Here is a 24,471-nt window from a genome sequence, read left to right on the forward strand (position 1 = left end):
TTGAATGGTCTGCCACTGTATAAATAGTAGGAGAATCATTAGGCCATATCAGCCTGCCATTCCACAGATGGCAGGAGGACTAGGTGAGAAGAGGAAACAGAATAACTGCACCTCTCCCTCACCTTAAATTTTTTCATAGTTATTTCCTAATTGCAAAGATGCAATAAATTGTATTATTTTCTTTGCTTTTAAGCATGAATTTAGTATGTAAATGTATTTTTAATCAAGATAATTTTACATAACTAATTCTTAGCTAATAGGGCAAAAATACCTTCACTATAAGGTGAAATGAGTTTGATCAAATATCACAAATATCTAGCTAAAGTTATTACTCCTCAATAAGTCTATTCCTGAATGTGTATATGAAAAAATATTTGAGTCAATAGGTCATTATTTCATGTTACTCACGTACAAAATCTTATACTTCCCTAGGTATAACACATATAAATGTACAGATTGTTTATAAATGAGTATTTTGAGCTTATTTAGCCCCAGACCTGGTATTTTAATTTTTGCCCTCTTGTATTTTATATCCCCCTTCTCCCTCCCCAAAAAAGAAATAAAATCCTTGAGCCATGGTCTGCTTTAATTTCTCTATATGTTACAGTATATAATTAAAAAATGACAAGTAAACAGGGGTAAAAAATTATCGAGTGGGGGAGGGGATGGTCGGGTTAGACGAGCAAATTTCTTTTAGAGATTTCAAGTTTTCCGGAGCTCTGTACAGATCCCCTGGACAGCTGAGTTTCCACAGCACACACTGCGTGTTGTGCAGAAAACTGGCTGTCACTGAGGAGTAAAACAAAAAGCGTCCTCCGTGGATGAGCACATGGCCGCTGACGGGGCTAGGGCGGAGGGAGCCACACCAGCCCGGCACCCCAAGGCTCCTCTCTCGTTAGGCCGCGCGTCACCTCAGACCGACTCTTCCTCTCGCGCTCCTCCAGCCCCGAAACCGCCACCGGCGCCTAGTTACTCTCACCAAAGGATCGAGGGAGGGGGGGGCAGAAGGAAAGGAAGCGAAGACAATTCTCGCCCCTCCACCCTTCACGTTAACCGAACAAATGTATTTTGTTACGAGTTCTCCTTTTTTTCTTTCTTCTTTAAGACAACGGAAAGTTTTCATACCTAAGGCCGGTGAGAGGTTTTTTTTTTTTTCCACCCACCCCCGTAACCTTTTTCATCCCGGTTATGACTTCATTTACTTTTCACTTGCAAATCTAAAAAAAAAAAAAAATCCAACTGAACAAATCTGCGCCCACATCGGCTTTTGCTTTTCTTTTCTTTTTTTTTTTTTACAGTATCCATGATTCCAGATTAGTGTTGTTCCGTCTACATTTTAAATACCTCAGATAAAACGTTCTTCCATGATATATATTATTTTTGTTCTCCTGGGAAATCACCGTTTCAAGACATATAATCCACGAGACAGCGTTCAAAAAGAAAAAAAAAATCGTCCGAAACCGTCCCAGCGCTGAGGTAAAAACGAAGAAGATGAGCGAACCCGGCTCCGACAACGGAGGCGGCAGTGGGGGCAGGGAGAGCGAGCAATGCACGTTGGCGCACGTGACCGAGAGCGGCCAATGGGAGCAGCCGTCACTGGAGGTTAGACGCTGCAATAGCGACAGCAGCGGCGGTGCCAGTAGCAGCAGCGGTAGCTGCCTGGGAGACTGGAAAAAAAAAGGGAAGCGAGCGGCGGAGGAGGGAGTCGCGGAGTAAGGCTAAATCCCTCAGAGGAAGCCGCGTCGGAACGTACAGCCATGCCGAACAAAAACAAAAAGGAAAAAGTGAGTTTCGATGGAGGGGGGGGAGTCTTGCTGGTGGCTTTCGCTGGCAGGCGGGCCGGGAGGTAGGGATTGAACTTTGGCGGGTGCTGGGATGAGAGGCGGAAGCTTGGGGCCTAGCCTCTGGGCCGCCCGCCGCTGATGCTGAGGTTGTGAAGTCGCAGAACTTGCTTGGAAGTGTTTGTCAGTTAGTGCTGCTGATGCTGAAGCGCGGCTCTTCGCTTGCTTTCCTACGGGAATCGGGCTCATGGCTGGAGGATTGTGGGAGCTTTAGTTGGCCTTAATGGATCTAGAGGAATTTTACTCGCTATTCCCAGTAGTTTATACTTAGGAGGTTTCGCTGCCTGCCTGCCCCTTTCATTTAGTTTTGCATTTTTTTTTTTACAGTCATTGTGGTTTTCCTCCTTGATTTTGGGCGGAGTCCTAGCATTTCCGCATCAGCATAAAACTGTGAAAAGTATAGCTTTTTTTTTTCTTTCCTCAAGTGCATATTGCATGCATTATATTGAAAAAAATATATAGATTTGTAAGTTAGATTTCTCAGGGGACGCCTTAAAGAAACGGTGGAAGTATTGGGCAAACATCTTGCATTCTTGGAGCAGTGCAGTGATGATATAAAATACTTTTAAAATGCAGTTTGTGGTGCTTTTTTTATTTGTTTGGTCGACTTTTTAATTATGTGCTCTGTATAATATGTTGTTTAAATCCTATATTGAGTGATAAAGATGAGTTAATATCAAGCTGCTATTAATCTTTTAAGATTAGAACATTAATACACTTTTTCTTAGAGTATTTGGTAGACAAAATGCTATTTAATAACTTTAATATGATATTTAAACAGCCTGATAAATACTTCAATTATTTGACAAACTTTGTAAGAGCCAAGAAAGTGGCTGTGTTTAACAGTTTGCTGGTAAGAAGGTGGACAATAAGTCTTGGTAAATAAATAACTGTAATTTCATTCCCTCATAGGAGCCTCCAAAATCAGGAAAAAGTGGCAAAAGTGGCAAGGAAGGACAAGACAATCCAGAACATGAGGTATGTAAGACCTGTCCGTTTACTGTTCTCAAATTCTGCATGTGGGAATTTATTGTATCTTTATTTTTTTTTCCCAAATGAGGAATTAAGATGTTAGACCCCCAAATGTCTTGTTTGAACAAGATATAAATATTTTGTAAAATTCTCAAAGCAAGTTCATTTTTGTCTTCTGTTATTCCTCATTCTTTGCTTTCATATGCACTTTTCTCCAACTGCCATTGATCATATGAGGATTTTTTTTTTTTACTAATGTATGTCTTTTTTACTTGTGTAGTGTTGACCTGCTCTAAATGCACATCCATTTTATATGTTTTTATAATGTAAAAATGCAAATACATATTCATTTAACCTGTGTCATTTCCATCAAAACAAGTGTTTAGAATACATATTTTCATGTGTCTTCTGCATTTTTTGATATTAGTATTTTTGTACTCTAGGATTCCCCTTCTGCTCTTTTGTCCTTTTTGCACAAATACAGTGATGGTGTTCTGTCCCTGAATACCACAAACAGGTCTGGTGTTCAGGATAGCTAAACTATGCAAATGAACCTGGTTCTGGGATCAAATATGTTTCATGAATACTAATTGGGGGAAATCCTGAAAGCTAGTCCTGCTCTAGGATCTTCTTTTCAGACTTCTTACTGTTTTGTATTCTTGGAATCACTCTAGCTACTTAAAATGTTGTATTGTTACCAGTGCTGGTACTCACAAGGGAAGGGGGGATGAATCGGGGTAACCTCCCAGGGTCATACGCTTTTCAGGGCTGAGTAGCTTCAGTCCTGCAACTAGCTGCAGCTTTCAGTGACAGCACTATCCTTTTTTTTGTTTGTTTTTTAATCCTGCCTTTTAGCAGCAAGAGGCATAAGAATGCATGTCTCTCACCTGCTGGTGCCTCTTCTCCTATTGTCATTGGAATGGAAAAGCATGAGGGAGAGAAAGTAGGGCAGAGAGGAAAATAAGCTCCAGTGAAGAGTGGGGAGAGAAAGGGATGTGGTGGGGAGGTTCAGAAAGAGGCACTACTGGTACTGTTAATGCTCTGTCCCCTATTGGTGCTTTTCTGTCTTGCACTCTCCCCCCCCCTTTTTACTTCATTTTGCCTTTTTGCCTTTGCTTTCTCTTTCTTCTCTTCTGGCAGCTGAATCCCATGAGTATGGAGAGTTATGGGCCAGCTGCTGTATCTGTGCAGCAGTCCTCACCCCATCTCTAGGCGAAAGGCAATATTGTGGGGGGAGGAGCTGCGATGCAGGGCATGAACCCTTTGTGGCCATGCTGTGGCATGGGAACAAAGGGCTCATGCCCCATCTCTGCCCAGTGCCCTGAGTCTCATTCAGCAAAGAACAGCCTTCTGCTTACTGTTATAGCCCCTCCTCTCTCAGGAAATATACAAAGAACAGAGGGGGCAGATCAGAGCAGAGAAGAGCTACTCTGCTCACTAATCCAATCCCTCCTCTCCTGTCATTTTCCTAAGGGTAATGCAGAGAGAAAAGATGCTGGTACTAAGTATTGGCTGAGAAAAAAGCACTGGCTGTTACTGTCTGGAAATCCTAGAGTACACTAGCATACAGTGTTATGTTTTGTAGTTTGCCTTATGATGCTTTTTCTTCCTTGTTGCCTTATGCTCTTTATTATGTCCATGAGGATACATTTTCCTCCTACCATTTCTCATTTTGTTGTGTTGTACACTAGAATATTCTTCCCTTTCTTAGCTCAACTGTATAATTTAGGATCCATTCTATCTTTACAAAGTATGGTTCTCATGTGGGATATTTTTTTTTGTAAGGTAACACATTTTCAGTTGGCTTTATTGCTTAGTAAGTTGGCGTAGATACATAAAGCTGCTACCAGATAATTGTTATCAAGGCTTAGTTTATTTATAGTAAACTACTAAGAGCCCTAGTCGTTAAAGCACTCCCAGATAGCTTTATATTTTGAACTTTGTTTTGAATATACATAACAGGAGTTAGTATTTCTGCTCTAGGGTTTAATAGAATAATCTGCTTTTCAAAAAGTAGGTTTTTTAGGTTAGAATGCAAGAGCTATTTTAAGCATATTTTGTTCAACATCTTTTTACTTTGCAGCTCTTAATATAATGGGGAAAAATATAAATGTTGGGTCATAATGAACTGTTCAGCATATCTGTACTCATCATGTTCTCTTATAAATTAAATTTGTTGTGTTTGTATGTTGGGCTCTGTCATGCTCCAAAAATCATATTTTCACTGACTTTTCAGAACATTTAGAGGGTAAATTGTGTGGAATGTTCTTGAGCACAGTGAGGGCTGGGAAAGAACAACACTCGTGGTCTCGCAATTTCAAAACTACACGTACCCATAGAGAAAGCAGGTGCAAATGTCTGCAGGTACATTTTTTTTTTCCCAAGGCAGTTTTCATAGAGAAAGCAAAGCCTATGGATAAAATAACCTGAAACTTTGCACCAATCAGGCAGTTATGAAAATTACCCCATTGATTTATTTTGCTTCCTTAGGGTCTTTTCTCATATTCCTACAAACATTTTCCCTTTACCATACTTGAACATGAAATAAATTCTCATGGGACATGAAAAGACAGCACTCTTCTATGTGCTTCATGTGAGTGAGCATATGTTTACATGAATAAGCTCTGCCTCTATGCAGATAAGTATGCATACGTTATAAAAATGTTTTTGCTTTTACCCACTTCGAAAAGTCCATGTGCTGTCTTTTTGCAGCCAAGAAAAGGAGCATTCCTGAGGGTGGGAGGGAAGTTGGAAGATTAAATCTGTGTGTAAATCATTTTTAGTCCCCCATCTTGATGGGCTCTCATGTTGATGATGATAAACCAATTTGTTGTCTCATTGTTTCACTGGAAGAGATGTCTAAATTTATATACCTGATTTGTGGGGAGATGAAGGAAAACTAGACAGTAGGACAAGACATGAAGAAAGTTCTGAAGGGAGATGTATACAAGAAGGAAAAGAGCAGAACAAGACAGTAGGTAGCAGGATAACCTAGATTCAGTAACAAGCCAAGAAAAGGAAACACTTGAAAAAAGTTTATTTTAACAAGCTTAATTTAAAACATGCATGCCAGGGTAGCAAATAACATTTCTTTAAATTTTAATTTCATGCCTCGTTCTTGACTAGTAAGTGCAAGGTCAATGTTCAAAGCAAGAATATGCTACAATATACTGTATGTATAGCAAAGATGTATATGAGAGCACAAGAAATGCCTAGGGTCTTTTTTGTTTTCATATTTTATTTTATTTTTCCTGGGAATTTCAATGTTATAACAAAAAAAAATCTGCAGAAAAATCAATGGAAAAGTCTTTTCCAACAAATTATTATTTTTTTTTTATTCTAACATTGAAATTCTCAGGAAAAATGAAATAACTGAAAATGAAGGTCCCTAGAAATGCCATGCTGAGTCAGACCAAAGAGCCATCAAGCCAAGCATTCTATCTCCATCAGTGGTAAGTCCTGGTCACTAAGAGGTACTGAAAGCATAATGGCATGTAAGCATGTTGCGATAGTTGACCAATTATTGGACAAATGGTTCATGTTGATACTGACGTTTAATACAAGTTTCACAGCTGAAAGGGAAATTAAGCCATTGTATCTTTCAGTTGACTAGAACATTTTATGGGATGAATATTGCAAAACGTTGATGATATGGATACCTAGCTATACCAAAATTTCTGATGTTTTGGCAATCTCTGCATACGGTTAGTAACATGAAGACATTTTCATTCACCCTTGAATTCTGTGCTGAAAAGCCATATTGTTGGCCTCAATTCTTATTTTATTTACTAGCTGTACCCGGCAACGCGTTGCTGTGGCTCTGCTCTGGCCGTCCCAATTCCCTTCCCCGGCGGTGGACGGACTGGCTCGGCGACTTTTACCCTTTCCTCCTCCTGTGTGTAACTGTCTGGCAGTCCCTACTCCCTCCCCCCTTCCCCAGCGGCGGAGGAACGGGATGAGCCGTTTCTCAGAGCGGCGACTCGTCTGCCCTTTTCTCCTCCCCTCTGTGACACCCAGCACATAACGCAGAGCTCTATGGTTCGCACATGCGCAGTAGAGCTGCTCTCTACTGCGCATGTGCTGGTACTAAGTATTGGCTGAGAAAAAAGCACTGGCTGTTACTGTCTGGAAATCCTAGAGTACACTAGCATACAGTGTTATGTTTTGTAGTTTGCCTTATGATGCTTTTTCTTCCTTGTTGCCTTATGCTCTTTATTATGTCCATGAGGATACATTTTCCTCCTACCATTTCTCATTTTGTTGTGTTGTACACTAGAATATTCTTCCCTTTCTTAGCTCAGGTATATAAAAACGCGCGTATTCAAATGCAATGTTTCAAAATTTCAAAGCAATCGGTGAAGAACTTTCAGAGATTTAAGATTTTGAACAAACGAACATTTACCTTTTTATTTATATAGATTTACAGATTTTTATTTTCTTTTTTTAGACTGCCTATAGCAGAAAAAACTGTGCTAAGCGGGGAACAACAATAAAACAATACATTTTAAAACAATAAAAGCAGCATAAAATAAATAACCAAGAACTTCAAGCGAAAGTCAAACAATAATGCGCTTTCACCTTTTTTTTCTAAAAGATTTATAATCAGAGTTCTTTACTCCAGGGGCAACTCATTCCACAACGTGGGACCAGAGACAGCAAATGTCCTGGAGTGAATAGTCAGAAGATGAAAAGTTTTAACAGTGGGAATAAGAAGTAAGCTCTGGTCAGCTGACCATAGAGACAGTGATGGAACATACCTAGTAATTTTATTAGCCAAAGCAACAGGACCAGCAGAACCTATATAAGAGTCATAAGTTTAAACTGAATCCTGTATTTAACGGGAAGCTAATAAACTTGACACAACAATTCTTGGTTTGGAAAAAAAATGAAATGGTTCATTCAAATCCAAAAATGCCTGGTTCTCTCTTTGACTAGTCAGCAGTTGTCTTAAACCATACTTTACCAAGTCTCAGATCAGATTAGTGGTACAATCATTACTAATGTCTAAAATTGACTATTTTAATATCTCTCTGTCTTGCTGTGTCTCCCAAACAAGAGTATTCATCTCCTACAATTAGTAGGAGATGTGGCCATCCATCTGATTGTAGGCATTTCTATGAGGGAACATACGTCCTATACTTTAGCCAGTCTCCACTAGCTTCCTGTTTAATTACAGAGTTCAGTTCAAGATTATTTGCCTATCTTGTAAAACCCTTCATAACATGTGGACCATTTAACTTACCCACTGACTTCAGAAGTAAATTCCAAAACAAGCTTTACACTCAGTTCTGATTTATCATCTGTGTATACCTTTGTCTAAGGACTATAGTCCCTCAATCTCAAGGAAAACTCCAGTTTGTGCCGTTGCAATTTATCTCCCAACATACAGTGATTTATCTACATGAAGTAACTTAATGCATGATAACTAATAGCTTAATTGTATGATTTTTTTTGTTTTTATTTTTACTCACTTTATTAATGACTGGTTGATTTCATTGAATTAGATAAGCTGATTTTACTAAAACCTAAATTAAATAAACCATTCATTGTAAAAATTCTTCCTGTTGCAAAGTTAGCCTTTATATTTGGGCCACAGCATGATGCATACTTTTAACAAGTGCTGAAGTATATGCTTACAGCGTAACCCACAGAAGATAGTTTTTGTCATCTTCTGGTTTACATTCCATTTTCTGTGCTCCTCCAAAATGATAGATGGCTCCACTGTCCTGACAAATTGTGATCCTCCCAGAGAGTGGATATGGCTGAAATTTTGGCAGGAGCATTGGCACCTCAGTGTCGTACTCATCAAATTTTGGCCCACAAAGACAGCTCTTGGTAAATTTGTATGGAAAGAAAGGCAAAAGGGCTAAGCGTTGATAAGAAAATCTAACTCTGTTCAATTATTATGTCTATATCAAATGTTCTTGTTTAATATTTTGTGAGTTTTACATCTATACTTTTATTGATATTTCTTTTCTTCTCATTGTTTGCTGTCTTTGACTTAAACTTGGTTGCTAGTACTTGGCATTGAGTACCTGGTAGATTTTTCTTTAATTTTCATGTAAGGTTAGGTTCAAGTTAATGAGAATCTTCTGGTCATTTGTGTTGTGTTGAGTTGATGTTGAGAGATCTTTAATAGGTCATGAACCCATTTAGGCTTCCGTTATTTTTTTACAGTAGTATCTTCAAAATGTGTTATATTCTGAAGTACAAGTTTGAGGAGATGAAAGGATGATTATAACAGATGATAAAAGCAGGAGAAAGTTTCAGTTGTTTTGAGGAGCCTATTAACAATGGCCCTTGCAGTGAAAGGTTGGTATGACAGCTGTTTTTCTCATCTGTCACATTGTATCTCAAAACCAAAATTGGCTAATCCTTAGTGCAATGTCGAGTTCTACTGTGAGTTTGTATTTGCTTTAAGTAGTACATTAGTATAATCTGCCCAGAAGTTATTTTAACCTTACCTAGAGAGGTAAATTTACTTTTTAATAGTTGCTTTCCTCCATAATTCTGAAAGTTAGATCTACAACCCTTCACAGGTTCTTTTCAGAGTGTTCATGCTGCATGAGTTGTTTGGAGCTTAGCAGATGTATAAAGGCAGCCAGGTGAGCTAAACTTGGCATTGAATTTAAAAGTTCAAATAACTTTCCCATCTGGTTATTTTTATGACTTGTATGCTGTGGCTCTTGAGGACCAGTATGCTCTGGTCCTCAAGAGCCACAAACAGGTCTGGTTTTAAGGACATCCAGAATGAATATGCATGAGAGAGATTTGCATACCCTGCCTCCATTGTATGGAAATATCTCATGCATATTCATTGTAAACAAACCTGTGTATGGCTCTTGACCAGAATTGTACACCCCTATTAAGTTAATTTAGAACATGATATAGAAGGGGTGGGAAATTCTGGCTCTTGAGGGCTACCAATTAGATTTTCAGGTTATTCCTAATGAATAAGCACGAGAGAGATTTGCATGCACACTGCCTTAGTTGTACACACATGTTTCATGCATTTTCATTAGAAAGATCCTGAAAACTTGATCAGTTGATAGCTCTCGTGGACTGGAATTGCCCACCCCTGTGCTAGTTTCTGCTTAGTTACTTTTAAAATTAAATTTCTTGATATGCTGTGGTGTGTGTTTTTTTTTTTTTTTGTTTTTTTTTTTGTTTTTTTTTTTTGTTTTTCCTGCATAATGTGTAAGAAGTTGAGGAAGAGAAGCTACAGCTCACAAACTATTCTCCTCTATAAATTCATTCGAAAATTACACAGAAATATGACGGCAGAAAAAGACCATATAGCCTATCCAATCTGGCCATCCATCCAATTAATTTAGCATTATAATTCCCACTTCCTTAGAGATCCCCCTGAATTTATCCCATGCTTTCTTGAGTTCAGATACTGTTTTTTGTCTTCACTACTTCCACTGGGAGGTTGTTCCACACATCCACCACCTCTCTGAAAATAAATATTTCCTAAAATGACATCTGAGCTTCATCTCATGACCCCCTCGTTCCAGAGCCTCCTTTCCATTGCATGGAAATCTTGGAGATATTTGAATGTCTGTCATATCTCGCCTTTCCTCTAGGGCATACATGTTAAGTCTATCCCCATATTTTTTAGAACGGAGACCACTGACCATTTTAGTAGCTACCTTCTGGACCAACTCCATCCTGTTAATATCACATCAGCATTTGGCTTTGTCATGGTAACAAAAGCATAAATCAAGGTACAGAATTGCTGAAAATGTATTTTCAGGTCTTCACTAGGTGGTATTAGGTTTATTTTCCAGCTAATTAGATTGATTTTCAGTACCTTCTGAAAAACGTGTTTTCACAGCATGGGAAATAGTTCTAGTTGCTTTTTCTGATTAATTAAATGTAATGTGATGTGACATTTTCTGCTAAAATAGTAAAAACAGACTTCCAGTTCTTTAAAGCTTTGTAAATGCTTTATTTTACCTTTTTTAAAAAAAAAGGTCCAGTCCCAGCCATGGCCCTTCAAAAATTACAACATGGGTGGGAATCCATTTTGGGGAAAGAATGATGCACTATCAACTATTTTCTCCCAGGGTACCATTTGCTCTGCAGCTGGCCCTGTGCACTGCTATACAGAATATCTGGGTTTAATTCCAGGGCCTGGCTTCAGCTCCATTGGCTGGCTAGAATTAGGGGATTACACAGCAGGAGCAGCATTTACACTCCCTGAGATTGGGCTAGGAAATTCCCAACCATTAGACAGTGGTTTTGTTAATGGCCAGACTTAACATGCACATGTCCCGGGTTCTAGATAGAATTTTGGTCTGTAGTCCCCGGTTGATGAGGCCTAGCTTATTGATGACTTGAACTTTATAGGAAACAAAGAGACTGTTACAGATGGAAGAGGGAGAATGCTTAGTTGTGAAGGAACGTTCATGATTCCCTGGTCCCAGTTAAGGTCTAAGCACAAAGTAGAAGAAATTGCCAGGCCCAAACTAAAACATATCCAAACAGACTTTAGAAATAACTACTAATCATGCTACACAATTATAGCAATCTGTGTTAATTTGTGGAGGGGATTTTGGGTTTTTTTTTTTTTTTATAGTAGAGCATAGGCAAGTTGAAGCAATAAAGATTTTATTGCATTTAATCAGTAGTAAACTTGGTAAAATAGTCCTGTCTTGTTGCTTTAATTTGTATAAATTGAGTCCACAGCACAGCTAAACATGTAAAGTGCTGATATAATAGGCAATAGAAGTGTTTATACAGACATACAAAAGTAGCCCTTGGGTTGTAGCTTGAGGTGCATACAGCAGTAATATCCAAAATATCGATATAACAAAAGTTCTCTTTGCAGCATCTTTCATTATGAGTTAAAACATTTAAATACCCCTCTTCTCCATGATACACATATCTGAGTTATGGACGCTGCAAAAGAGGCACACATTTTTGGTAGAAGCTTTGGAACAAAAGGTCATGACATGAAGCCAAAAGGATTAGGTTAGTAGTAAGGTAAAGAAGCATTTCTTCAGAGAAAGGGTATCAGTTCATGGAATGACTTCCCAGTGGAATAACAGGGATCCGAAAATAACAGACTTCAAGAAAACACGAGACAGGCATTGAAGATCCCTAATAGTGGAGAAGTGAAGGGAAAAACCAAAGAACTGTGTTGCAGGGGAAGCTAATTCCAGTCCTCGAGTGCTACAAACAGGTCTGTATTTTTCAGGATATCTACAATGAATATGTATGAGATGTATTTGCAAGCACTGCCTCCATTGTGTGCAAATCTATATCATGCATATTCATTGTGGATATCCTGAAAACCTGGCCTGTTTGTGGCTCTTGAAGACTGGAATAGGGTAAAAGGGCAGATTTGCTGTTACATTGTATGTTTCAATGCTTGCTTGCATTCACTGCAGAAGCCCAATTTATTCATAGTAGTAGGAATAGCTGAGCAGAAGGAATCCTTTTTTGAGAAAAAAAAAAATTCTTCTGTAGGTAAGATCCTAATAGTAATTTCTTAACTGAAAATGAATTCTGAAAATTTCTTTTGTTGGTAATACTTTTTCTTTTAAGGGCCAAGTTGAAAATTTCGGCCCTATTGATTACTTTGCTTAAAAAAAACGTATTTATTGTGAGCTCCAGTCTGTCTCAGAATGTTCTTCCCCCAGCACTGAAATTATCAAAGATTACTCCCTTATTTAAAAATAAGTTCTTGTAACCCTTCAAATATTAAGTCCTATAGGCCTGTTTCTAATTTACCTTTTGTTCAGCCAATCCAAAATTTGCTTTTTTTAAATTATTTTCATAGGCTTAGTATCCAAAGATGAAGAATTAGAATTCATTAATATTAGTAGCTTGCCCATTCCCACTATAGTTGTTTCTTTTAAGATAGACAGTCTGCTAGTAGGAGCCAACCCAATTGGACCCTCCTATCAAATTTAAATCACTAGAAACAGTGTCATTCGGGAATTTTATCACATAACTTTCTGGGAAAACTCTTTGGGGTAGATTTTCAAAGCAGCGTGCATGCATGTTATAAAATCAGATGGCCATGCGCACATACATGCCAGATTTTAAAATACGCACGTGCATGTGCGGGGGACAACGACATATTTTCTTAAAATACATGCAGTGATGCAATTGGGCCTTCCTCAGTTCCCTCCCAGTCCGCTCCAATTAAGGAGCGGACTGGGAGGGAACTTCCCCACCCCCTAAACCTAATCTATTTTTCCCTAAATTTTGTAGTTTATTACTTACTGCTCCTCCGGAGCAGAAGCAAGTTACAGCTGGCGCGCGCTTCTCCGGAATAGCAGCAAATGACTGCTGTCCCTGCCAGCCTCCGGCCCGCCCCTTTTTCAGGGTTCAGGACTTGTGCATATACCGGGGTTTATGCGCGTTGCCGGGCCCATTATAAAATGTGCACTGCGCGTGCAAGGCCCGGCTACACACGTAAACCCCGGGTTTTACACGCGGAGGCCTTTGAAAATTTGGCCTTTTATGTATCTGAACCATTTTATCCTTGACAAAAGATACAAACATGCTGGCTGTATATGTGGTCTTAACAAAACAATCCTTAGTTAATCCATGCCTATCCATATGCCCAGTAATTTGGTTCTTAACTATAGTTGCCATCATTTTGCCTAGCCCTGATACTAGGCTTACTGGTCTGTAGTTTCCTTGATCACCCAGGAGCCCTTTTTAAAAATTGGCATTATGTTGACTGCCCTTCAATCTTGAGGTACAATGGAAGATTTTTAATAATATATTACTGGTTAACAGGAACAGATCTGCAGTTTCATATTTGAGTTCTGGTGTGGGAATCTTCCTGGCATCAGCAGATTGCTAAAGGAGAAGTACACACTACCTTTTAATTTTTCAGGATTTAAGAACAATTTTGACTTACCTGGAATCCACCCTATTTTTCCACTTTTTGGTCAGTAAAAGTGCTTTTGAAGTCATTTCTTGTTTTTCAGGTAAACTGCAATCTTAGGGGCCTGTTTACAAAGCTGCACTTGACATGCGAAAAGCTGAATTTGATGCTTAATGTACATTTTTAATGTAGATTTAGTTCATATTATTGGTTATACTCATTAAGCACTACTGATAACAGCCTCTTCCGCCTTATTGTTAGCATACAGTAGTGAGCTGCATTGCATGCTATTGATGCACTTTTGGGAGAAAAATTAAATTTTCAAGTACATCAAAATCAAGAAGACTGCAAGGGAGTCACTTGAACCACTAGATGAGCAGAGAATGAAAGGAACACTCAGAAAAACAATGTCTCTGCAGAAAAACTTAATACATTCATATCTGTTGCCTTTATAGTGACATTCACAATGATGGACATCACTAGGCTGATAGCCTGCCACCTAGAACTTTAGTATTTCAGATTCAGAATTTCTTGGAGGAAACTAATACATTCCACCGTAGGCAATTGGGCTTCTGTTATGGTTAGAGTACTGAGACATCACTTACAGCATTAATTAATGAAATCGGAGTTAAAATGCATGATGGGAATGATGCTTCAGTAGTATTCATAGATATGAGCACTGCATATAGAAACATAGAATTGATGGCAGAAAAGGACCATGGTAGCCCCCAGCCATGCCATACGGGTCTCCCCCATAATGGTATCATCAGGAGGTAGCAACTGCTGTGCCATACAAGTTACCCCCATACTTAGTTTCCCAAATCGTTAAAGTCAGGGCCCTTGGGGGTTGCTGTCAGAGTCCAATTCCCCGTTATTTCTTGCCATTTGAAGCAGAGAGCTTTGGTTGATTTGATTGATATTAATAAAGTTAGGAGAAATAGGTTTTACAGATACTGTGTTGGCTCGATTTACTTATTTAACAAATCTGTCTTTTCAAATAAGTTGGGACACAGTTTTATCTAAAGTTTAAGTCTCTTACTTGTGGAGTTACTACTCAAGGATCTGTTTTTGCACCATTATTATTGAAATGTTTTCTTGCACCATTGGATACTGTGATTCAAAATTTGGAATATGTTAGTTTTTTTTGTTTGATTTTTAATGCAGATGACATGTTATCCCATGGCAATTCAGGATCTGTGGAGAATTTGATTACTTTTAATAAATGTTAGATCTTATCACCCAGTGGCTGTTCTTGCATAAACTTAAGGTTAATCTGGATACATTTGAAGTATTATGGATTAATAAACATAATAATCCATTGGTGTAGCCTCTTAAAATAGATGGCAATTACTTTGGGGGAAAAAATGTGATTTCTTTAGGTGTTCACATTGATTTTGCATTGTTAATGACAGGTTTCGTCTGTAGTTTGTACTTTTGTTTGTTTGGTTTTTTTTCTTTTCAGTTTATTAGTCGTGTGTGACCTTTTTTGTGAAATACCTCTGAAATTTAGTGCATGCTCTTATTTTTCATGTTTTGGATTTCTGTCATATCTTTTACCTTGGGTTACCATTATTTTGATAAAAACAATTTCAGTTGTTATGCTGCAGCTAGATTCATTTTTAATCTGTAGAAATATGATCGTTTCTTCTGTGCTGGAAAAGCTCCTTTGGCTTCCATTTGAATGTTGAATAAAGTTTAAATTATATTATATGGTTTTTAGACTCCTTTTTAGAAGCATCAGCCTCTTTTGAATTTGTTAGTTCATTATTATCCTGCTAAGTGCTATGGTCATCCTAAAAAGATTTATTGGTGATTTAGGTTTCAAATTAGGTTGGATTCAACCTTTTTCTTATCAAGCACCATTATTATGGAACACAACTTATGATATTGAGTTAGAATCGAATTATGCTATATTCTGCAAAATTTGTAAAGGCCTGACTTTATTTCCCAAGTTTTTACATGATTTGTGGTGTTATGCTGATTTTATCTGGTTTTATTTTAAGCTTTTGATTTTGTTTATTATTATAACCTGTCATGTCCCAAAATCCCCTGTAGAGGATATCTTCTTAAAAAATTTGGGACTTAATGGGTTAATGTTTTATTTTTTTTATATATATATATATATATATATATATATATATATATATATATTACAGTGGTATAAATAGTAGTGTGACATTGTTCTCTATAGAGTCTCTCTGTCTCTCTTCCCCCACCCCGAATGACATGTGCAGTAAAACTTTGTCCGCTAACATGGGCACAACGCACAGGAAAAAGGTGGAGATGTTAACCCCGCATTCCTGCGCATTACTCTGTCACATTTGACGTTAGCAGCTGCTTATTACCATTAACTCCACCCAAATCCCTCCCACTTGCATAACAAATGCCACATTTACATACTAATGCGCGTTACACTATTTAAAGTATGTTTATGGCATTAATATGGAATGATAAATGACCCTGTAAGTTGGTTACCTTGGCTGCCACATGTGGTTCTCTTTCACTCCTGCTACTCCCAACACAGGATAAGTTGCATCCAATGTTCAGTGCATGCTTTCCCCATCTCATTCTGCCTAGGGTTTGGACAGAGGGTGGAAGGACTCAAAGGAGGAGCCTCAGGATGGGGGGAAGATGAAGAGGTACTGTGTGCAATGTGTGTGTTGCACAAAGGGACCAGCTATCCATGCTCTGACACTACCCACTAATTACCACATTCAGGGCCGGATTTACGCGCGCAGGGCACTCGAGCGCCTATTTTGCATAGGCCGCCGGTGCGCGCACAGCCCCAGGACGCATGTAAGTCCCGTGGCTTCGTAAAAGGGGCGGGGAGGGGGCGGTTTGGAGCGGGATGGGGGTGTGGTCGAGGCCTCCAGACCAGCCCCCGGGTTGGGTGATGGCACGCCAGCAGCCTGGTGGCGCGCGCAGACTTACGCCTGCTTTCAGCGCGCCGACTCCGGATTTTATAAGATACGCGAGACTACGCGCGTATCTTATAAAATCCAGCGTACATTTGTTCGCGCTTGCGTAAATTTATAAAATCTACCCCTCAGGGCTCATGCTGTAGCTAGGAAGAGGCATGCATGATTTACACATGAGCTCCTTTGTGAATGCCTATATGTTTAAATGCCACCACCAGCATCTCTTGTTGCTGCATAGTGCTAGGGGCAGAGCCCAGGAGCTGGCTTGGATCTGAGCATCAGGCAGGGGATTTTTCTGTGATACACATGATCAGGTCTAAAGGCACACTGGTTGGAAAAGGCTGATCTATATGGTCAGTTCTCCAATGGAGAAAAATGAATACTGGAGTGCCGCAGGAATCTGTTCTGGCACCAGTGTTTAACATATTCATAAAAGATCTAATAAAAAAAAAAAAGGGGGCAGTGAGCAAAGGGATCAAATTTTCAAAGTAGTTAAAACACAAGCTGATAGTGAGGAATTGCAGGAGGACATTACAATACTAGGGAACTGGGCATCTAAATGGCAGATGAAATTCAATGTGGACAAGGGCAAAGTAATGTACATAAAAAAACAATTCAAACTATGTATATACAATACTGTGTTCCATTTTAGGAATTATCATCCAGGAAAAAGACTTTGGGAGTTATTGTGGACAACACATTGAAATCTTCAACAGTTTGTGGCAGCAGCAAAAAGGGGCAAATAGAATATCAGGAATTATTAGGAAAGAAAACTGGGAATATTATGTGTCTGTATTAATCCATGCTGTGGCCAGACCTTGAGTTGCACCTCAGAAATATGGTAGAACAAGAAAAATTACAGAGAAGGGCAATAAGCAATACAGGGATGGATTGGCTCCTTTGTATGAAGAAATACTAATCAGGTTAGGGCTCTATAGTTTAGAGAAGAGACAACTTAGAGGGGATATATGATAGAGGTTTAAAAACTTGCATGGTATGGATCAGCTTATTTACATTATCAATTCTAGGACTAGGAGATATTCCCTGAAACTAATAACAGACTTTAAGCAAATTTAAAAAACTGATTTTTTTTTTTCTGTCATTGCACCATTAAGTTATGGAACTTGTTGCCAGTAAATGTGGTTAATGCTAATAGTATATCTGAGTTTCTAAAAACGTTTTAGACAAGTTTTCAGGAGGACAGGTACATAATTATTAGCCAGCTAGACATTTTGGTTTCTCCACCTGTTAATTCTTGGGGAGAATAAAATGTGAAAGACTTTCATGGTGGGATTTGCCAGGCACTTGTCCATGTGACCCAGACTGGCAGCTTTCTGAGACAGGATGCTGAGCTTGATGGACCATTAGTCTGACCTAGCATGTCATTTCTTACATTCTTATGTTGAATACATGCAAATTGACTCATTCATATTAAAACAGGTTAACACAAATTGCATTAAATTGCAAGAGTCCTGTTTAAGCCTAAGAAAATGAACTGTACCTAAACGATGTAGTTTAATTTTGGCTGAAAGCATGCGCAGGTTAACACACCTGCTGATGTCATGCTGAAGCTCAAACCCATTCCCTGCCCTCCACTTTCCAAACTAAGAAGGGCTCTGGTTCTTCTGAGGAGGAGTGATTTTACTCTCCAGTCCAGATGGCTTTGATTTTTATCAAACAGTGTTGGCTGACCTTACTCATTTGCTCTGCATATATGAGGAGCCTTGGGTTAGCTGGTGCCTTTTTAAAAATTCAAGTCATTGGTGATAGCTTCTGCCCACAGAACACTGGGACATAATTTTCGCTAGTGAGGTCCTAAGAGTAGCTGGTTGGAGTGGAGAGGGCTTTTTGTTGAGGTTCTGGCAGGGAGATATACTCAGGTAGGGGAGCAGATTATGTTCTGCAGGTCTAGTTTATGTTCTGGAGAAAAGAGGGGTTTTACTTCAGGCCCTGATGTTTCTTTAAGGAGAGGAGAGATGTGTTTCCCTTGCTAGCAATGTTCATGTGTTAGGGTCTCAGCTCTCTTTAGTAAATACTGTGCTAATGCTGGTACGCTAGCATACAAAGCAGCAGTTATAATCATAAACCTCTTGCTGGACAGGATGGATGGGCCATTTTAATCTTTTTCTGCCATCATTTGCTATGTTAACATGTTAGTTCACGTTTTTAATATACATGGTACTACGTTTTAGTAAACAAGCGCTGTGGTTTCCATTGGGTAAAATTATTATTGTGCTATGGCGAATTCATACAGTGATATGCATGTTTAGCTTCCAGTGAGGAAGCTGCCTGTAGAAGAGGAGGATAGAACAGGTTGAAGACAGACCAGAATTACTAACTGGGGCTGCTGCCAAGAACTAGAGTTGATGGCAGGCATGCAGTAGGAATTTTATCCCAGGACAAGCAGGATGCTAGTCCTCACATATGGGTGACGTCACCGGAGCCCAGCGCGGGAAATCTTTGTCAAGATTTCTAGAAACTTTTGACTGGCCCTGTGAGGGCACTGAGCATGCCCAGCATGCCATGAAATTCTCTGCCACAGGTGTCTTTCAGTCTTCGCTTTTCCGCGCTGCTTCAGGCATCGCGGGACAGGAGCCGTTGCGTTTCTACACAGTTTTTTCTGACTGAAAGTCATATTTTTCGGATATTCTCTCTCATAGACGTCTCTCGGGGTTCCTTTTCACCGGCTGGTGAGTACCTCGATCTTGATTTCTCATTTTTGGAAAATTCTCTTCTCATGAATTCACATTCTTCGACGGCCGTCGGTAACAAAATGGCTATGGGCTTCAAAAAGTGCCCTATTTGCAATGGAACCATGTCGATCGCCGACCCACATTTAGAATGTGTCCTTTGCCTCTGTGGAAAACATGTCAGTACGTGTCCCAAATGTGCTGAGATGACTGCAAAAGGGCGGAAGGCTAGGCAGGAAAAAATGGAACATTTGTTCCAGCTCCAATTAATTCCTTCCCCTTCCAAATCGTCAAAGTCGTCTCCAGCTGGAGCGACTAAAAGAGCCTTGCTTAAAAAGCCGCGCCCGGACGGATCCGGTGATCGTCCGTCTTCACCATTGTCCGTAGCATCGACGAAGTCGGCGGAACATCTAAAGTCAAAACATCGGCATCGTCGACATCGATGTCCCAAGACGAATTGATGGCAAAGCGGCCACGGGACCAGGAAATACCGGTCCCTTCGACGCCTGGGCCTTTACCTCTATCGATTCCAGATACTCCTCAGACCTCCGCACAGGATCTTTTGTCGCAGCCTCCGCCACCGCTTACAACTGCTCTGATTCCACCAGTTGTACAGCCGGAATTATCTAATATAATCAGACAAACGGTCATCCAGGCTCTCCAGGAACAAACACTTCCGGCGATCCCGCCGATGCCTCCAGCATCGATGCCGGTAGTAGTACCGATGCCGTTGCCCTTGTTGGCACAGAGGACACCAATGGATTCGATTACTACAACACCGAGACTCACTACGTCATCGACATCTATCTTCGCCCAGATTCTATCGAGCTCTTCGATGCCGTTCTCGATTCCGTCGACGTCGAAGTCTTCCGCAGCACTTCCACCAACGACTACATCGATGACAGCCATGGTACCATCGAGGCAACCATCATCCGAGCCTCCTGAAGTACAAGATCTTGCATTTTATCGACGACTTTTGCAAAGATATCAGAATGTCATCGATAACCTACCATCAACAAAGCCTCACGACTCCTGACTATTATTTTCCACCGATGATCCACAGCCAGGCCCTTCAGGCCTTCACTTCCCTCCCAGGTCATCACTAAAATCTTCTTACAGAGACGACTCCGATGATTCTTGGGATGACCAGCAGTCTGTAACATCTTCTGAGGGATTCATGTCTGAACCTTCTCCTCCGGATCAGAGAAAAAAAAATCACCTCCAGAGGATTTATCATTCTCAACATTCGTTCAGGACATGGCTGACTCCATTCCATTCAAACTCACAGCAGAAGAAGATACCAGACAACAAACTCTTGAAGTTCTACAGTTTGCAGACCCACCTAAACAAGTGCTGGCTGTGCCAATCCATGAAGTTCTCTTGGATCTCCAACACCGCATCTGGGAGCATCCATCTTCTGTTCCCGCAGTGAATAAGCGTGTGGACACAAGTTATATAGTGCAGACAGCTCCAGGCTATCAAAAACAATAGATACCACACCAGTCTGTTGTAGTGGAGTCTGCACAGAAAAAGTCCAGACGTGTGCACCCTCACTCATCAACTCCACCTGGTAAAGACCATAGATTCCTTGACTCATTAGGCAGAAAAGTGTATCAGAGTGCCATTTTAAACACACAAATTTCTGCTTACCAATTATATATCACACAATATCAGAGGAACCTATGGAAGCAAATGGAGGAATTTGTTACCTCTTTACCCACACAATTCCAGGAACCAGCACAGGCTGTAATCAACAAAGGCCTAGAAGCCGGGAAACATGAGGTGAAGGCAGTATACGACAACTTTGAGATGGCTTCCAGAGCAGCAGCAGCAGCTGGAATCGCCGCCCGTAGATGGGCATGGCTCAAGGCCTCAGATCTCAGGCCTGAGGTTCAAGAAAAACCTGTGGATCTACCATGTATTGGTGACAACTTATTTGGAGAAAAGGTTCAGGAAGCAGTACAACAGCTTAAGGACCATACAGAGACTACGTCAACTGTCTCAAACCCCACAAGAGCCCTCTACACAATCTTCTCGTCGCCCTTCCCAAAGAGAACCCAGACGTTCTTACTACAGGCCACGAAGATACTACTCCCAAACGTCTAGGGGTAGGTCAACCAGACCACAACGGTCCCAGGCCAGACAGCCTAGGCCTACCCGTCCGCAACCTCCTGCACAAACAGGCCCTGCAGCGGGCTTTTGAAATACAAGCCAGAGAACAAACCCAACCTCTAAATCCCCGGCCAGACCGAGGAAGAGTAGCCTATTTTCACACACACTGGCAAAACATAACATCAGACCAATGGGTACTCTCCATAGTGTCTCGAGGCTACAAACTAAATTTCCTCTCAATTCCTCCAGAATCTCCACCAAAGCTGGCATTATTCTTTCAGAATAAAATCTCAAACACCCTAGCCAAATTACCTACCTACCCAAACTCACTGCCTCCAGATACCCCCCACCGACCAAACACAGACATAAGGTTGGAATCCTTTGACCCAACCCACACTATAGAGGTGGAAAGTCTGATAAAAAGAATGAAACCTTCGACCCACCCGCTGGACCAAATCCCCTCCAAATTCCTGGTTCTCATTCCAGAATACATCTCCAAATATCTAGCTGATATTATCAACTGTTCCCTCTCACAAGGAATATTCCCAGACATTCTCAAATCAGCCACACTTAAACTCATTCTCAAAAAAACCGAACCTGGATCCAGATGACCTCAACAACTACCGCCCCATTTCAAATCTCTCGTTTATAGCCAAGATCATGGAGAAAATTGTAAATAAGCAGCTTTCAGACTACCTGGAGGACCATAATATCCTACACCCATCACAATACGGCTTCCGGAAAGATCACAACACTGAAACCCTCCTCATCTCACTCCTTGATCAAATCTACATTGGTTTCGACAAAGGTCAATCATTCCTTCTAGCCCTTCTTGACATCTCCGCAGCTTTCGATACTGTAAATCACAATACTCTATTAAACCGGCTATCAGATATAGGGATTGCTGGATCAGCTCTCAAATGGTTTGACTCTTTCCTTAGCAACAGAGGGTATAAGGTTAAAATCAATAACAAGGAATCCTCTCAGACTAAAGCCCCATTCGGAGTTCCTCAGGGCTCCTCCTTGTCACCCACCCTATTTAACATCTATTTACTCCCTCTCTGCCATATCCTCTCAAATTTAAATCTTAAGTTCTATATATATGCAGACGATGTATAAATTTTAATCCCCATTTCCAGATCACTGGACTTTACACTCAAATTATGGAACTCTCATCTACAAACGATCAACCTCCATCTTTCAAGCATTAACCTGGTACTCAACACTTCCAAGACTGAACTACTGCGAATCACCCCTGAAGGCAGTCCCTTTCATAACCAACTGCATTCTAACATACAAATATCCCATACCCGAGATCTTGGAGTTATAATAGATAGTCACTTGAACCTAAAGCAGTTTATAAGATATACAACAAGGGAGTGCTTCTACAAGCTACAAGTACTCAAAAAAACTCAAACCGCTTCTATTTCAATTCGATTTCAGATCGGTCCTTCAAGCCATTCTTTTCTCCAAAATAGACTACTGCAACTCCATCTTGCAAGGTCTACCGACTTCTACTATAAAATCTCTCCAGTTGCTCCAAAATGCAGCGGCAAGAATTCTAACAAATACTAATCGCCGAGCGCATATCTCCCCCATCCTAAAAGATCTTCACTGGCTCCCAGTAAACTTCAGGATCCTTCATAAATCACTGACAATTATCCATAAAAATATTCACCATCAAACTCATTAGATCTTTCACACCCTCTCAAATTGCATTCGACGACCAGACCATTAAGAGATGCCTACAAGGGATCCTTTCATGTTCCCCCAATAAAAACAGTTCACCACTCAAACATCAGAGACGGGACATTCTCTATCTCAGGACCTTCCATCTGGAATGCCATGCCTCCGGACCTCAGGCAGGAAACCTGTCTACTAACTTTCAAAAGAAACTAAAGACATGGCTATTCTGCCGAGCCTTCCCAGATACCAGCTGTACAGTCTGACTTAGAATCCTCATATCACTTATGTAAATAATCAAACGCTATTCTTGCTCACATCTTATCTTGAGGTTTGGCCTCTGCCTCCATCCCATACTCCATTGTATATAGTAATTTATTGTATTTAATAATTTATCTTTCGTTCTCCCCCTCTTTTTTTCCTTCTCCCAGTTAAGGCAACCTTGTTATAATGTAACTTTTATGCTCCTTCTAAATGTGTCTTGTTGAATTGTTGGTTATAGTTCTGCTTAGTTCGATGTAAACAGAGTTGATTTGATCTGTATCAAGAAAGTCGGTATATAAAAGCCTTAAATAAAATAAATAATAAATAAGTTCCTTCCCACAACAAAATTCTCAACTAATTCAATTACAAATAGAATTATCCATCCTTCTGAGAGCCAGGGCCATACAGCCAGTGCCCAGGAAACAGCAGGGCAGAGGATTCTACTCCCGATATTTCCTCATTCCAAAGAAAACCGGAGGCCTACGTCCCATCCTAGATCTCAGAAATCTCAACAAATTTCTGAAAAGAAAAATTCAGGATGGTTTCTCTAGGCACCATGCTTCCACTACTTCAAACAGGAGATTGGCTTTGTTCTCTGGATCTTCAAGACGCTTACGCTCACATTCCCATATTCCCTCCTCATCGCAAATATCTGCGCTTCATAGTGGGCCAACAACATTTCCAATACAGAGTTCTACCATTTGGACTGGCATCTGCTCCCAGAGTCTTCACCAAATGTCTGGCAGTAATAGCAGGACACTTACACAAGGAAGGTGTCCATGTTTTTCCCATATCTAAACGACTGGCTCATAAGGAGTCAATCTCAACAAGGAGCTCTCACCTCTCTCACTCGAACGATTGCTCTACTTCACTCCATGGGATTTCTCATCAATTATCAAAAATCCCATCTTACTCCAACTCACTTATTTCAATTCATAGGAGCAGAATTGAACACCAATCTAGCAAAGGCCATTCTACTTGTAGATCTAGCAGACACACTCACTCTACTAGCAAAATCCATTTACTTACAGAAACAAACGACAGCTCATCAGTTTCTAACTTTACTAGGCCATATGGCCTCCACAGTTCATGTCACTCCTATGGCACGACTCGCCATGAGAGTTACCCAATGGGCTTTAAGA

At 40.2% G+C, this 24,471-nt stretch overlaps 1 protein-coding gene across 4 annotated transcripts in view; it reads left to right on the top strand.

The window, feature by feature from the left end:
- Positions 1–1,379: 1,379 nt before the first annotated feature.
- PPP2R5C (protein phosphatase 2 regulatory subunit B'gamma) overlaps positions 1,380–24,471 on the top strand; it is a 424,506-nt gene continuing 401,414 nt past the window's right edge. Inside the window, exons 1-2 of one of the 4 annotated variants that reach the window (XM_029597955.1) lie at positions 1,380–1,784; positions 2,754–2,819. In XM_029597955.1, coding sequence (XP_029453815.1) covers positions 1,758–1,784; positions 2,754–2,819 — 93 coding nt within the window. In that variant the 5' untranslated portion in view covers positions 1,380–1,757. The remainder of the gene's footprint in view (positions 1,785–2,753; positions 2,820–24,471) is intronic. The other 3 variants (XM_029597952.1, XM_029597951.1, XM_029597953.1) reach the window with 3 other exon arrangements.

The sequence above is a fragment of the Rhinatrema bivittatum genome, chromosome 4 (assembly GCF_901001135.1).
Source record: "Rhinatrema bivittatum chromosome 4, aRhiBiv1.1, whole genome shotgun sequence".
Classification (NCBI taxonomy): Eukaryota; Metazoa; Chordata; class Amphibia; order Gymnophiona; family Rhinatrematidae; genus Rhinatrema; species Rhinatrema bivittatum.